The sequence below is a fragment of the Apis laboriosa genome, unplaced genomic scaffold (assembly GCF_014066325.1).
Source record: "Apis laboriosa isolate Shangri-la unplaced genomic scaffold, ASM1406632v1 scaffold43_cov150, whole genome shotgun sequence".
Taxonomy (NCBI): Eukaryota; Metazoa; Arthropoda; class Insecta; order Hymenoptera; family Apidae; genus Apis; species Apis laboriosa.
Genome location: NW_025223292.1, coordinates 1,287,845 through 1,305,520, shown reverse-complemented (window position 1 = coordinate 1,305,520; position 17,676 = coordinate 1,287,845). Strand labels below are relative to the sequence as shown.

General features: G+C 35.7%; 1 protein-coding gene across 1 annotated transcript; it reads right to left on the bottom strand.

The window, feature by feature from the left end:
- Positions 1-411: 411 nt before the first annotated feature.
- LOC122716332 lies at positions 412-7,459 on the bottom strand (the record flags this gene model as incomplete). Its single annotated transcript, XM_043939321.1, has 4 exons — positions 412-2,664; positions 3,155-4,945; positions 6,767-6,840; positions 7,420-7,459. Coding segments are annotated over 4 exons (4,158 nt in total), but the record flags the coding sequence as incomplete, so codon positions are not given.
- Between the last annotated feature and the right edge of the window lie 10,217 nt (positions 7,460-17,676).

Here is a 17,676-nt window from a genome sequence, read left to right as displayed (position 1 = left end):
TTCCATTTAGGGAAAAAGTTTTTTCGGATATCGAATGTACAGTGTTCTCCAATTTTTCTTTTTTTTTCAAATTAAATAAGATTTCTTTAACTCCTCCATCCAAAAGAATCGTCTATTCCATCCACAACGATCCTTCTCCAACTCTCTATTTTTTTGGCATATTTCGATTCAAATATTTACAATGTGAACATGGTGCATGAAGATTCCACGTACGTGACGAAAAAGTGAAAGTGGAACAAACTACAAAAAAAAAAAAAAAAAATAAAACATTCATCCAATCCTCCCTTCGAAAAAAACAGAAAAACATGCTCCAAAATCAAACATCCCTTAACAATTTTCCCCAAAGAATCTTCTTATGCCTGAATTTCCTTCATAAGCGAAAAGAATCTTCAAACGATTCCCGTTCTCCATTTAACTCTTCCTCGACAATTCCTGGAAGAACGCCTCGATAGGTAAAGTGGGCTCGTCAGTGGGGATCTTGAAGTGGGAGGCAGCTATTCTACTCTCAGGAGACACAGCCTTGAACATTCCAGGTTTGTCGTAAAGGGCGGAAGCGGAACTGGTCAGATCCGCGACGCTCTGTGACGCTTTCGCGAATAACTCCTCCTCCTCCGAAGGTATTTCGAATTTCGTCGTGTTCTCCGCCACCCCCTTCCCACCAATTTCGGTCGTTTCCTCGACCCTCGCCGTCGAATATTGCTCCGTGATCCCCCAACTTTCCCTCAATTGGCTCTCGTCCACGGATTTCTCGGTGACGACGACGACCGGTTCTTCCGCAACCACCTTTCCCCCATTCTCCACCCCATCCCGAGAATGGTAACCCGTCCCTATCGTGATCTCACTCTCGATTTCCGCTTCCTCCTTTCTCCCCGCTTCATCCGTGGTGCTCGTCGCTGCAACGCTCGTCGTCGAGTCGCTCGCTCCCCCCTCCTTCTCCCCAACCTCGTTCCCCGCTCCCATGGTGGTCACCGCCGAGTAGAAACTCGTCTCCTCCGCCGCCATTTCTGTTCCCTCGGCGTCCCTAGCTTCCGCATACGGGGCGGTCGAGCTCTGGTGGGGCGTCAATCTGCCCTTCATCACCGGTCGTCGCCGAACCGATGATGAGAACACGTTCTCGGGACGGGCCGTGCTGGGTCTCGATTGTAATACGCTCGTATCCGTGTCGTAATGATTCCGATTGGGTGCGGCGTTCGACACCCTACTCCTGTACACGTTGCCGTTCACAGGCCTCCTCTTCGGCACGAAACGATTCGACCTCTCCGTGGAGGTTGCGGAGGACGTCCCCTCCTCCGTCGCGTACTCCTGCTGATCCTTGGGAGGGGGATTGGGCGAGGACGTTCTGTAATTCACCCTTGAGACGTACTTGTACCTTCCCGTCGTCTCCCTTCCACCCTCCCCTCCGCTCTGTTGTTGCTGGCTGTGTTGATTCTTGAAGGAGGGAGAGCCGCCTCTCTGCTTGGACGGGGCGGGCGGCTCGGTGCTCGAAATCTGAGCTAATCTGTTCTTGTAATCCATCCGGCTCTTGTAGTCCTTGATGCTGAACCGCGGCCTGGTCGCGTTCCCGTACCTGATCGGCCTGATCTTGTGAGTCGATCTGGCGCTCGAGGTGCTCAACGGTGGCGGCTGCGTGCTGGGAGACGTGGTCGGAGGAGACGTGGTCGTGGCGATGTTTCCTTGGCTCGTGGATGACACTGTCCCTCGATCCAAGTAATTTCCCTCCGTTCTCACGAACAGATCCTCGAGGGGGATATTCGTGGCTACGGATTCCACGGATGGCTCGGGATTGTAGGTCACTAAGTTGACGGGATCCTCGTGCGGCTTCGCCCTGTTCGACTCGGTCTGATACTCGAATGGGACGCTCGGGGTGACGCTGTCCCCCCCTCGTTGCCTCTCCTCCACTGTCGCTACCCTCTGCGACTCCGTGTAATCGAATTGTTGATTAGGCTGGCCATTCGTCGCCAATTGATCGTACTCGTTCGCAATCGTGTACGATTGGACGGATTCAGTCGGGCTCTTGTACGTACTCAGAGGCGGGTGAACGATCTCCGTCACTATCTCGGCCTCGAACGGCTCTCCGGGATTCACCCTGTTCCTGTGGCCGGGTCGTTTCCTGATGTTGGTCTTCTTCTCGGTCACGCCCACCTCCTCGAGGCTGGGCTGCATGGCAACCGGTTTGATCCGCCTCTTCTTCGCGACATCGACCTGGCGCGGTGTCTCTTCCTCCTGCTTCTCGTATTTCAGGAAGTCTTCCGGCGTGGACGGCTCCGTGGCCGCGGGCTCAGGTGGGGCGGTGGTCGTCGGTCTTCTTCGTCGCAACGGGGCGCCTGGCCTTCGAGTTCTCGGCCTCGGCTGCGCGGCCAGAGTCACGGTTTCCGGTGCCGCGGTCGTCCGCGATCCCACTTCCTCCCCGCGAAGCGTGACGGGGACCGAGGAGGTCTCTGGAACTTGGAGCGGGGTTTCCGTTGGCGGTGTTGGCTCGTACACCGCGGTGCTCGGCTTCCGCCGTCTATATTGATCGCGCGACGGCTTGTGCGGCCTTTGGGGCCGTAAATCAGCAGCCTGCTGTTCCCGGTAATTCGCCTGGTCCGCCTGATTCTTCTTCGAGATATCTTGGGGGTGGTCCGTAGGACGGTCTTGGAAAACGTGCGGCTCGGGTTGGGTCACCTGTAATGCAATTTTAAAAGTTCGATGAAAAATTTGGACGACGCGATCCGGATACTTCGAAGCATATCTCGAAGAAAGCTCGTTGTAATAAAGTAATATAAATTCTCGTTTTAAAGTTTAGATAGAACGATTTTCGTCTGGAAAATGTTTGATCGAGAATTTACACAAATAATACAATTAAACAATTCTACATTGATCTATTAAAATCTTAACTTCTATAAATTTTTCGGTACACGGAAAAAACTGGACTTCATTACGAAACGAAATCAATTCCAAACTTCTCTTCTCTTTCAAGGACATCAAGGTATCTCCCTACTATTTTATATTTCTATATCCGGAAGTGTCTTCGTCGATATCACCCCATACAATTCATAAAACCAAAAAATAAAACGAAAATTAATTATCGGTATCCGGAAGTTGCAATTTGGCCAAATATTTCGCAAAGTCTATTTCGCCTATCCCACAAAACAGAAAAAAAAGAAAAAACTACCTGAGACTGTTGAACCTTTGGCTGCTCGCCAACGCTGCTCTCCTCGGTAATCGCCGCTGCCGCCGCCTCGTCTGTGCTAACGTTCGTGATTTCATATCCGGCCAATTGGATCGTACGAGGTGGTTGCCCCTCCTCCTCCTCCGTGACTTTGGCCAATTTCTCCGTCTGGTTCCTCGCGGATTCCACAGCGAGTCTGGCCTCCTCTTCCTCCTGCTTCTGCCTCTCCAAAAGTTGCCTCAACTCCTGCTGCCTCCTCTTCAACTCCTCCTGCTGCTGCTTCTCGATCTCCAATTGCTGTTGCCTCTCCTGCTCGGCCAATCTCTGCCTGTCCCTGTGCAGCAACTGTTGCTGGATCAGATATTGTTGCTCGTTGAAGTGTTTTAACGATATACTTTCTGGTGTCTCATATTCTGGCTCACCGTTTAGGGGCCGAATGTCTATAGGTAGCACAGGGGTTTGGAACTGGGGCTGTTGAGTTTGGGGCCCTATGAACACCACTTTCGGCGCTTGGGGGATCTGGTTCGACGCTATATTTATCTCCTGGAACTTGGACGGTGGATTGACACGGGGCAGAACTTCGTTTATGTCTGACGGATACTTGCTCTTTGGAATTGGCCAGGCGGAAGGCGGGGGGGTGAGATCCTGCGATTCTGACACGTAGTACGTGTTACCGAATCCAGCCGTGGGCACAACTTCCTGCGCGACGCCTGTTTCCACGTTCTGCTTGCCGCCAGTGGCAGACACTTGGACCGGCCTCTTCAAATCCGCGTCCCCCGTTACTTGCTGGCGATACTTGTTCGATTCCTGTACGATACGGGGGGTGGTGGGCGCCGTCGTGGACGAGGAATACACGTCAGGGGGTAATAGAGTCTCGTAAGGGAGCGAAGGTCTGAAGTTGAACGGGTTGTACACGGAAGGTGGGGTGATGTAACTGATCTCGTGGCTCTCGTGCACGAGAAACGCGGGATCCCTCTCGAAGGATGTCTTGTAACCGTGGCCGGCATGATTCACCTGGCCGAAGAAATTACCGGCTGGACTGATGCTACCGTGTTCGTTGTGCCCTTGGAACTTGTCAAAGTTCTGCCTGTGATCGGTCAGTCTCTTGTCCTTTCCGAAATCATTGGCAGGCCCCGTGCCAGGTGGTTGGAAATATGGTTTCGGATTGGCGGACACTTTCAACGACTCGAAAGGTTTCACGTGGTATCTAGGCGGTTGGAGCAATTGCGGGACGTAAGGCGCGTCGTATGCGTGTCTGTTCTTCGTGGTACTCGGCGAGGAGGGGGAGTTAGTAGTGGAAGTGTATCCCTTGATAAAATACGTGGCCGCCTTTATCGGATCCGGGGCTTGATGGAACTGTGGCTGTCGCAAGAATGCCGAGCTGTCTCGTAAAATCGGCTTTCTGTGCTGATCCAGATCGAAACGGTACGCGTCTTTTGGCGGTGGAATAAGGAACGTGTAATCTCTCGTCTCGGATGCCACGTGTTTATTATTCGCGTTCTTGTGGGTGGACTGCGCCTCGCCACGAGCCTTGGCTGCCACGTGGCTGAGAACCGTGAAGCTGCCCAATATACTGGGCGGGTTGTAGTCGTGATGAGAGGCTGGTTTACCCTTTCGTTGCGGCTTCAACTTTTCCGAGGCGGCCATGTGCTCTTGAAGTTTGCCCAGCACCGGGTGCAGGGGGCCACTCCGCTCGAGGCTGCTAGATGGCGACACGTTCGTGCCTATGGTGTCCTCGTAGGCATTGGTCAGAGGGCGCCACCCGTTTGCGATCATTGACGGCCGCGTTGGTGGCTGCAAATGCGATGTCGTTAGAGTTGGGCTTGTGAGCTTGTCGAGAGTTTAGAGAGCGATTAGATTCGGAAAAAAAAAGTATTCGTTCATTATACATTGCAAATTTTGATTTTTATTCGAAAGTTATGTTTTGTATATGGAACGCGATAGAGTAGTTTTTTTTGTCGAAATTTTTATGAAATTCTCTCTCCAAAGAGAGAGAGAAAAACTTTCAGGATTTTTTTCAATTTTGAAAATGTTTTTCACAGAGACTCAAAGATTAAACATTTTGTAATTTAAAATTTTTCTCTATCAATCTCATTCATGGGATTGATCTCTTTTAATTAATGTTTGGAAAAATAAAGAGAGATTTTTGAACTACATAACTATTGATCGGCTTCTGGATTTTCCATAGTGGTGAATGAAACATAATGAGATCGTGGATATCGTATGTGGTGAATAGAATATAATGGAGTTTAGGGATATTGCCTGGCTCAAAGCTGTGAAGAAGTAATCTGTATTATATGTGGTTTCTTTAGCTACTCTATTCTTGAATATTTTTTGTTTGGCCAGAGGAATTTTTCTTATCACAATACATTTTTGGATATTAGTTATTGTAATAAATCGTGTATCAAGATGAGAATATATATAAGGAGGATTTCTTTTCAATCCGTTCATAAAGTGGATAAAATGCTGGTATATGTATGTATATTCTGATATAACAATATCCATAAATTCTAACATAGTTTATAATTTATGATTTATTTTTAAGAGTTTGATTTTTAAAATTTTGATCACTTATAAATATCATTTAATTTTTATCAAATTAAACGACTAATCAATTTTACGATTTCATTATATTTTATTCATCTATATATTTAATTTAATTTAAAAATAATTTTTGATTATTTGTAAAAAGTTGCAACTGATATAATTTTGATACTGGAAAAATAAAAATTTTAAAGTGAAATTTATCGCGTAAAAATTGAAATTTTTTTTCACCAGAAAACTTGAATGTAGCGACTTGATCCAAAATGCTGCGCAGAGAGTCGAGTATCGATTGAAGAAATTGGATAAATATTAGCTAAAAATTTACGTCATCCCAACAACCCGCAGAAAGACGTTTAAAGTACATGAATCGGCCGTTATGGATCGTGTACATTAGCTTAAAATAGTTTCAAAGGTTTTACGAGTTTCAATAAGTGACATTGTTTGTCTTTCTAAATTCCTTCTAAATATAAGAGCTGCATTCGAAAGATTGATGCTTCCATTAACATTTTTTTTTTCTTCTTCTTCCCAATTGTAAAGCATTTTACGAAAAAATTATTAATTACTATAAATAACTTTTTATAATAAACGATAATATTATATTATTTCCAAAAATGAAATTATCAATAGAAAAATTATTATCTTTTTTTCTAATTTTGTTAAATATTATTTAACCAAAGTAAATTATTTTATAGAATAAAAATGTACGATACAATACCAGATATAATAACTCTTAACTTAATTATAAAATTATACCACGAACTTATTAAAATAATTTAACTGTGATTAATTTCCTCGACAGTGCGTCCAATTAATTCGGCTTTATGTAAAAGAAAAAAAGAAAATGAAATAAAAAGAAATGAAATAATTTTCCACCAACTCGACACAAACAAAAGAAGTTTCATAGCAAACATGTCAAAATGTTCACTTCCTCTTCACACTTTCCCCGTTTTAACATAATTTAACCACACCTGTGTTTGGCAAACAAATCGAGGCAAACCATCGCAACTTTTACCATTTCTGGCAAGAACAATTAATTGCCTTTGTTACGTTATCGTTATTCATTCTACTTACCGGCTTGTTATCAGAACGGTCTATCGACACGGTGATTGCACCGATGCAGGTGAAGAGGCCCATCGCGAGGACACCTGTGGTATTTTGCGTAACAAGCGTGAAAAGAGAATATTAATCACTCCTTGGGAAAAAAAAATTTAATGAAACATTACAATTTTGTAAGAATTTTTAAAAAATGAACTTTATTTATTTATCTTTTTTTTCAAATATTAAGAGATTCAGTGAAAAAGTACTCAATATCTGCATTAATAAATTAATTTCTGAAATCTGGTGTATTAATTTTAAATTTCGTACTCGTAAAATTTTTTCTCTTTCATAAAATTATAATGCTTCAACACATTACCTCTTCGTCACTGTAATATTTCAATCTTTTTAATCTTACAATTTCAATTTGGAATATTAATAAAATAAAAAAGAAATTGTTTTAATTATGGATATTTATGGATAATTTAAATTTCAAAGTGAAACACGTCCATTAATGCGTCTACCAATAATTTATTAATACAATGATCGATGCAATCTTAATTCCATTCCAAAATTTTCTTTATTCTACTTTCTTTTTTATTCGAATAGAAAAAAAAAAAAACAAGTTTTTCAATCAAATAATAATAATAAAGAAAAAGAAAAAGGTGAGTAGTAATCAATAGACTTACAATCGAACATTAATGTGGACCGCATCGTGACAGACCATGGGATTATTTACGCGATCGTTCTGCAACAAAAACATTGGTCGATCGTTAGGCAAACTCAGCGAGGCGAAATTGGCCGATTACGAAAGTGTAAGGAGGGAGGGCAAAGGGGATCAGATCCCCGATCGTCGAGTAATAGGAGGACATGAAAAGTGTAGCTCGATAAAAGAGGAGAAAGGAAGTATAGAAAGCGTCCGGTTTTATGCGCAGTTTCCGCCCGCTATTTTGTCATTTCTCGTTGAAATCAAGGCAACAGTGAAACTCTGCTAGAGAAGACGGAAGAATTTCTCTGACTCGACTTTTACGACTCCACGCCTGCTCTGTCCCTCATTTTCTGAAATTTCCCACTAGTCTGGCCACGAGCTTCCGTTTTCCTAGCGTGTGAACTGGAAGTGGATGGTTTTCGAATGATTCTCCACGATGAAGACTTTTGTCAAGTGATTGTTGTTGAAAATTTTTTTCTAGATATTTTTCTATTATTTTCTAGATATTCAAATTTATTAGAAATGAATTTTATTTATAATTTTTGATAATTTCTATTTGTAAATTTGAAAAAGATGCAAAGTTTGATGCAGTAGATTTTTCATTTTATATTGAGTTTTTGAAATTTTATATTGGGTTTTTGAAATATTTTAAAATTTAAGCGACATCGTGCAAGGACTCTTGTCGAAATTATTTAGAAATTTTCTAGAAATTAATCATTTATTTTCTTGGATATTTTTATATTTTCTAATAACAAGATAACAATTAAGCAAATTATTGGAATTTTGTAAAAATGAATTGATAAAAGAAAATACTTTTCTTGTTGTGAAAATATTTTCTTCTTCTTTTTTTTTTTATTCTCATTATTCTCATTTTGGAAATGCATAATAACAAATAATGAAATTTATAATAAAATTTCTATCATAAAGTTACGAATAGTTAGATTGTAGAACATTAAAAGTGAGATCTTCGGATGTAATTGACATAATTGACAGTCAACAAATATAATTTTTTGATGGCAACGCGAATTGATTCATCGATTTGTTAGTAAGATTGTTTAAGAAACATTAATTAAATTTTCACCACGACTATGACTGCGCGTATAATTTCACTCAGGCGTTCAAGGGCGTGAAAATACGAGGAATAAATTAATCGTTTGAAAAAGTTCGACTTTCTCTTATTAATTTTCTAGGCTTGAACTCTGACGTAAATAATGGTACACTTTTCACACAAGGGGCGAGTGAAAAATAAAGAACTGGCTTCGAGTCAACGTAATATAGAGAGTGTTATTTTATACGTTTCTGTATTCTGATCGAAACTTATTTATGATTTTGTAAATATGACAATTGATGAAACGTATATATTATATAATCGAGATTATAATATTACGTCACATGTATTTTTAAAAAGATGGTGATAGTAATAAGTTGATTATATGTTAGATAGATAATAAAGTTCTGTATCTAAATTTTATTTAAACTTTTACAATTATTCGAAAATTAATTATAATTTGCAATGAATAGAATTGTAAAATGTAAAATGATAATAAAAGGAAGAGAATTTTATTAGGATTAATAAATGTGAAAAATTAATATATCAATGTTTTCAAGAACAACAAACGAATTTTTAAAATTTTAAAGTAGTAATATAAATTGCTGTATAATTTCATTCTATTCATTTTTTTCAAAAAGAAAATACGGAGGAGAATTTTTTTGTCAACGTAATGGAGCACATTAGCTAAATTGATTTTACTATAATTACAAAATTTATTAAATTTCACATTTCCAGTTGATGATAAGTGAGATAATTTGAAGTAGTATTAAAACTATTACATAGTTTTATCTTGTAATGGGAAAGTTATAACAAAAATTTCTATTTGTTTAATGCATCGAAAGTAGTAATTATCTTTCATCCTTTTTATGAAACATTTGCAATATTTATCAATTCTTTGTACTACTTTCTTCAGAAATTATTCTACACTTCTTTGAGATGTATCTAATAATTCTATTAACTTCTTTCCAAGAAATTAATTATTCTGAATTAGATCATAATATTATCAATATTTTTTATTTATATATATATGTTATATCATGATTAATCTATCATGATAATAAAAAGCTCTTTAATTTTTGTAGATATCGCGACAAACGAGTTAATAAGATACTAATTGAAGCTTCGTTCTAATAAATAAAATCTAGAAATAATAAAAACAATTTCTTCACTCTTTAATTCAATACAAATTTTTATATAAATTCCCTAGAAAATCAGCATTATCTCGTATCAAGTATCTGCTTAATCTCTACATTGAGAATAACAGCAGAATAACCAATTAAATATCTATTAAATATTATTAAAAAGAATTTCTCCAAATTATTCTATAAATTAAGAAAAAAAAGAAAAAGAAAAAAAATCAGTATTGCCTATATTCCACATCAAGTATCAAATATCTATCATTAAAATATCGAAAAGAATTTCTTCATTCGGTTTAATTCCAACAAATTTTGGAGAAATAAAAAAAAATCCCTACACATCGAGAAAAACAGTATTGCTTATATATCCACATCAGATGATATTTAATCTATTTTATTTCAAAGTTACGTTTATGCTCGAGTTCTCGACAAACACCAATTACTCTTCCATTGCGCAATTACGTTTCCTCTTCTATCCCTTGTGTTTTCTTTTTTTTTCTTTCGTCGAAAATAACATCGAACAACCGAATCGAATTGTTCGAAGCCCGTCCACGTACTAAGCGTATCAGCGCATGCGCGAATTCCCTGTGGGCGAGCAGGTGCTGCCACCTGCGCGCAGAAAATTACCAGCCAAAATCAATAGAGCAGGTGCATTTAAATTTCACGCAGATTCCCCGGTTGAATTAATTACCGGCATTAGCCTGTCCCACAGGGCTCGATGCAAGCTCTACGGCCAACTTTCCTTCAAACCATTTCCGGTTCGTAAATGCGCGCGCTATTCGAATTTACCCCGCGTGCTAGACAATCCAATCGTAACACGTTCCTGAACGTGGTCCATTGGATCGAAAGAGGAATATCAGAGGGAGAAAAACGATTGCGCGTGGTTACACGTTCCGTGAATATCTAATTTAGAGCAAAGCTTTCTCTATCCGGATGTTTCGCGTAATTGGGTTTGCGTGTACTTTTTATTTTTGCATCGTTTCTTTTTTCTTTTTTTTTTTTTTTTCTAATTGGGAAAGAATTTTTTTCAGGAGAATGGGAATAAGAATAAAAGCTGACCGTTTTCGAATATTTATAGATTGGAGATTATTTTTTTTTTTTTTTTAGTGGAGTTATTTAGACAATTTTCACTTTCAACAATTTTCTGCGAAAGATTTTTATTATTTTGAGAATTTTTGATTTAATAATAAAAATGATTAAATGAAAATATTTTATTTTACATTTTTGATATATTTGATGTAGAATCTCTTGAATGATAGAACCTCCTTGCAATGCTCTGTTTAATAAGAAGATTTAAATGATTCAATCAGAAATATATAAAATATGAAATTCGAATTTATTTTTTATTTGAAATATTGTAATAAATTTTGTTGGATTTTGTATAAACAAAATTTTTATATAAAATTATGTTCCTTTTTTCTATTTTTTTTTTTTTTTTATTCAGAAAAGAGATTCAAGAGATAATAAGAAGAATTTAAATAGATCAACATAGTTTTATGTATCTGGATGAATGAGATTCGAATTTACATTTTACAGAAATTTTTAATGGAATTTGCTGGAATATACTAGGTAAAATTTTTATACGAATCGGAAGAACGCGTTTTATTAAAATTGAAAATAATTTGGGCAGAACGGAATAATGAAGGAATTTAAATAAATAATAAAAAGGTTTGATACTCGTACAATTCGAATTTATTTTTTACCAGAGTTTTTATCAAATTTTGTTGAAATTTATTTTACATGAAATTGGGCTTGGAAATTTTAGAAATTGCATTCGAATGGAAATTTTGTTCAATATAGGTGTGAATACAAAATTTTAGTAATTATAATAGTAAATCGAATTAGAATAAAAAGTTATGATATCAAAACTAATGATATAAGGATAAATATTACATCTGTAATATGATTATAATAATATTATATGACAAGAATTATTTGATTTTATAAAAGAACAATTCATTTGATTTTTTCGATTTTTCAATTATTTATAATTCTGATTATAATACATTATTGCAAATTTCACGATAGAATTTATTAATAATTCTTAAATTAATAATTCTTAATTATACAATCCTCAGGAGTGCACAATTTGCAAATAATTTTGCACTATATCTTAGCATTCATCTATTTATGTCTATCATATTAATATGATAAACTATGACCCTGAGGATCGAGTTTTTGGCTCTTGAATGTAAAAAAAAAAGATTTTTTTTGATTCTATGAGAAAGAAAATAAATGCGTGCATTAAATTATTCGAATAAAAAATGATTTATAAAAAAATTGAAACGTTACAAATTACTCAGCACACAAACTTGTTAAGTTAATGAATATTTGAATTGATTATAAAATCAATTTCTGATCTTCAATTGACGTATTCTCGTAATTGTATGAACATGTCAATTTCTATTAGCTTTATCATCGTGTCTACGCAAATTGAATTGAACTACTTTTGATAATCAATAATTAGTAATCAAACATGCAAATGAATTAATAATGTAATTAATTATAGCTATCTGTAATAATTAATAACCAACCGACTACTATTCTCCATTTAATGAAAATCCATTCATGGATATATATCCACTTCAAATACACTATATTATTTAAATACTAATAATTTTTTTATTTCTAAATTTCTAATTATAATCTTCAATCTTGAAATAAATTTATATCAAATAAAATTCATATAAATGAAATTTTTATCCTTTCAATTAATATCTATAGGAAAATAAATTTCCAAAATAAACGCAATTTCTCAAAATGGCTCGTTACTTTGAAACATCTAGTAACTAAAAAAATTACTAGATTTCTACATCTCAGAAACACACTTGTTTTCTTCTCGATATCGTGTATAAAATTCTTCTTCTGATATGAATATTAAAATAAAACTTACTTACCAAAGCATCTAGTAACAAAAACTCACTATATTTCCATTGTTTTAATTATTTCCTAACTCTCAAATATCCGAAGGTTAAGTTTCGTTAAATTATCCTAGTAATATCCCATACAAACAAAAAGGTGTGTCGAGTCTCGTTTCGCGTTATGCGATTAAAAGAAGAGAAGGAAAAAATTCGAAAAATTCGAGAAAGCGAAAAAGAGGAATGGAATGTTAACTGTGGATTAATAGGTAAATAGCAAAGGACATCAAAAAAGTCTGGAAATATATGGGAGTGTGTTCATTACGCGCTTAACTATAATGTTGTCTAGGGGAAAAAAAATTTCTTCAGCACCACTCATCGCAATTTTAACTCATGACAATAATGGGTTAACTTGTTTTGTGTTAATCATGGATAATAATATTTGAATCGTCATTGTTATCTGATATCGAAATTGTAAGAACAAGAGAGAAAAAAACTAATGAATTAAATATTAAAAACAGAATTCTTGTAAATAATTGTCGAATTTGCATGAATTGTTTCGATTGAATTATTTCAAAATTGAGTTAAATGAGTTAAATGAGAGACATTGAATTAATATAAAATTGTTATAATGTAATTGATAATTTTAATTTTTTTTTTTTAAAGAGATTCAAAATTTTCTTCTATCATTCGTTTCGAACAATCTAAATAAGAAATGCGTCTTAATTTAATTTCGCCCACGAGGCAATAAAATCGAATTAAGAACAGAAACGAGAAGGAAATAGCAATGCCAAAAGAAAATAAATGGAGAGAGTGCGTGTCGAGGCTCTGTGTATCTCGATCTATCGAATAAAAATCTTTCGGATCCCTCGAGTTCCTCTCCGCAATGAACGGATATATTTAATTATCTTCATTAACTTTCTACACGATGTGTCTATCAGCCTAACATTCCGAATGATCTCTTCGAATGGCTTAATATTAGAAAGGGAGATAAAGAAGATTGATAAAAAAGAAAAAAAATTATGGACGCACCATAACTCACCGATAACCGGAAGTTCTTACGTTTCTTGCTGTTGAAAATTGACTTTCCAACCAGTTGAGCAAAATCCTAATCATTTTTACCTTGTTGCGAAAAGATGTATATTTAATCCTTCGTATTCTCAAGTTTATCTGTTTAGAAAAAAAGAAATTACAATTCATTTGAAATACAGGAAATAATTATTGTCTCGATGTAATAATATATATAATACTAAGGAAAAAGTGAATATGAATTAAAATTAAAAATTTGATGTACGTAATTTTCAAGTTGCATAATCTTGTAAGAGGTGATAGAAGGAGTAATGATACGTGAAAGAAAGTTCTTTGAAACCTGTTCATTTTTTATTCCTTTCCGGTTTTAGAAGTTGGAAAGAGCATTAAAGTTCAGTAACTATATTACAAAAATAAAGTAAAAAAAATTGTGAAGTTAAATGTGAATTAAATGTCATCCATGTGTTTTATTCGAATTTCTCATATTTGAATAATTAATCGATATTTTTTTGAAAATTATGCAATTACAGTATGCATTTCTAATTAAAACGACGACATAAGAAATACGAGATCAAAATTTATATTTATACAAAACAAATAATTTTCATTTCATTTATATGGATTGATTTATCTAAACATTTTTACGATGTGATAAATTATACCATTATATTGTAATTTATTATTTTCACTCTCTATCTATTCTCGGTCTTCACAATTTCCTCCGAATCTTAATCAACGATTTTCGTCCATTCAGAATTCATTCAGAACAGAACAGCACGAAAATACATATACGGTTTCCCATGGCTCCACGTGATTCGCATGCTTTCACTTTTCCCGTAATGGGGCGGTTTATATTATTTTTATATCACGGGGCCCCATTTAAACATAGGTGAAAGTATGCAATTTCGAGGAAAAATTCCGGCCAAGTTTTAAAACAGTAACATTTATATTACGCGTAATTTCGTACCATTTACCGAAATAGTTTGTTAATTCATCGTTACTTTCCTTCTCTATCCCCATTGTTCCCAACATCGTGAATTTTTCTTTTTTCTTTTACTCCGAAAACGTTTGTGTATCAAATAAGGCGTGCAATTTGAAATTTCTTCCGATTGTTGATGATGATGATGATCTCTGAGAAAAGCAGTAATTTTACAGTCTTATTAAATTCTTTTAAAATGATTTAGATTATACTTTCATTCACGTATATCGAATTTATATCAAAAAAACATTCATAATCACCAATCTTTCGAAATAATCTCTTCCTTATCCAATCTCTTTTCAAGTATCTCGAAAATTACCAATCTAGAAAATTCTTATTTTTGAAGTCTTCAATTTTAATTCCACCATACCAATCTCGAAACAAAAAAAAAAAAATTTATATATTGAACATCATTCTAATTAAACTAGCCTACCAATTCCATCGTATCAATTTCTACTCTAATCTACGCTGTGCATTACCATCATTGGAACCAATTAAAAAATTACGTATCGGAACTAGGCCACTACTGTCTCGAGAACTCTTGACTCGTTACCTCATTGTTACGTTTTCTTTCTCGACGAATTCCAACGTATACGAGGTATATCTCGAATAAGACATCGAATATTGTTGCGACATCACCACCACGAAAGAGTTGATTCGCGTTCAGGTGTTGAGAAACGTTGAGGCGAGTTTTCAAACTTGCGTCACGTGCGTCTATTAGTCGACTATTTCTCGCTCGAGCGTAAAGTGGTTCGTTTGTGAATGCGTGCAATGAGAGAGAGAGAGAGAGAGAGAGAGAGAGAGAGAGAGAGAGAGAGAGAGAGAAGATATTTATTTTCTCGTGGAAACGCGTGAGATAGGAAGAAGTTATCGCTAATCAAGTATGAAAGTGTAATTGCACGAATGATTTATTCGAGCTTGTTCAACAAGTGTGAATTAAGTATTATTAGGTGTATATATAGTTATCTTGTTTGGCAATATTGCGAGCTGAAACGATTTATCGAGCCTTTTAATTTTAGTACGTTGTTAAGATTGTGTAATCTGTTTTTTTCTTCCTTTTTTTCAATTCGTGATACATATAGATTTGATTTTTTTTTTTATGATTTAGGAGAGATAATTATTTAACAGTTGAAAAAATTGGAATATTTTAAGAAATGATAGAATTTATTCATTCGTTGGATTTAATATTTCACTTTATTTCTCGAATGTGTGTATAAATTATCCTATTATCGATAGCGGAAGAGCGGAATAAATTCCAGTATCCAGCTTCGAGTTATGAAAGGCTGATTGAAAAATGAAATGCGAGAAAAGGTGGTCTGAAACCAGATCGATCTCGTATTTTAGTAAGTATTACGTACTACGTTTTGAGAGACAGTGATAAATCGTACATTTTTGTAATAAAAACAGAATGGTCTAATTATTTTATGGTCATATATATATCTACCATCTTCCCTTTAATCAAATCAAATTTAGTTTCGACATTTTACCATCGCAAACTACTAATTTTCATCTATTCTCAGTTTATCTTCTTACTTATTTCCACTCCATCGAAACAATCTAACTCCTCCATTCCCAACCTTGGACCACCCTGCAGATCCTCATCCTTATACAAAAATTTTTCATTCCCCTTCAGACACCATAAATATTCTCCCAAGAAACGTGCCAATCTTATTCGAAACAATTACATTTCATTTCCTTCATACACCCAACGAATCACCTTTAATCAAAAGAAGCAAGCCGGGTACACGATTCAAATCTGTTCCATTCGTGTGTCGAACCGTTCTCGTTCCGTTAAGTAACGACTCCCTGCGCCCGATAATTGACAATTAACGCGTAAATTTTATCTTGTTGCACGCAAAGTGGAAAGCGAAAGGCCGGCGCAAACAGAGCGCGAAACCCGTTGAAAACATGCCCCGCGCGGAATGTTATCGCTCGGCTTTTCCGAAAGCTGCCTTTCCAACCCACCGATCCCCTTCCCTTCCACTTCCCTTCTCGTCTCGAAAAAATGTTGCAACGTTGCTCTACTCCAATCTTTCCCTCGGATTTTTCTATTTTAACGGTAACGGAAAAACAATCGTCGATCGTCGTTGGACGATAGACGCGGCATAAAAAAAAATTAAAAGTTTTGTTTTCTGATTGTCGTTACTCGGTATCAACTGTATCAACAATCGAATATCGATTCTATATTCGAAGGGGAAATATGGGAAAAGTTTGCGCGCGCCAAGTTTAAATATACATGGAGGATAGTTTGGATATGGATTGGATATATTATGGAGGGGTTAGGGGATGTTTGTACCAGTAATACGATATGAAATTAATTTCTCTTTAGTGATTAGATATGTATATATAATACGTATAGGATTCTGAACAGAGAGATATTGGAATTTAATTTTTTCTTTTTTCTTCAAGCGTTTTATAAAATGGTGGAATTTTTATCTTGGAAAATTTACTTCTGAAATTTATTTTTCGAGAGTGTTTCAATGGGAATGAAGTTGTTTGAGAAAGAGAGAGAGAGAGAGAGAGAGAGAGAGAGAGAGAGAGAGAATCAAATTAAAAAATTTATATCCCGAAAATTTGTAAATGTCTCGATTGTTTAATGTTGGAAGATAAAAGGAAAAAGTGATAAAAATGGATATATATATAGAGCATAAGAAGGATGAAAATTTAGACAAACGTGGAAAAGTTTGGACATAGGTTTTCTTGTAAAATTTAGATGTAAAAAGTTGGAAATGTGTTGAAAAACGTGTTTGAAATGTTGCTCCTTTCGAAATCTTTCCAACTTTCTTTTTTTTTCTTTTTTTTTTTTTCTTTTTTTCTTTCTTCTACCATGAATTCGATCGTAGTTTTTAACACATCGATAAATCTTTCCATGATGATTGTTATTGAATTTTTATTCAGTTTACTCACTTTCATTCGATATAATTTATATACTTTTTCTTTTTCTTTTTTTTTTTTTGTTTAAATTAAAATCATACGTATAGAAAATTTATGATATTTTCTGTGATATCGTATCGCAATTTTTTTAGTATTTCAATTTTTCATTTTCACGTGAAATTGGGACGAAGATTCAGAGGATTCCGAAAATGGAAAAAAGTGCTGGAAAAAATGAAGATATACGAATATTAGTATATCTACAAGTTTTTTTTTTTACTTTCTCTTTTTTTATATCTGAATTTTATGTATC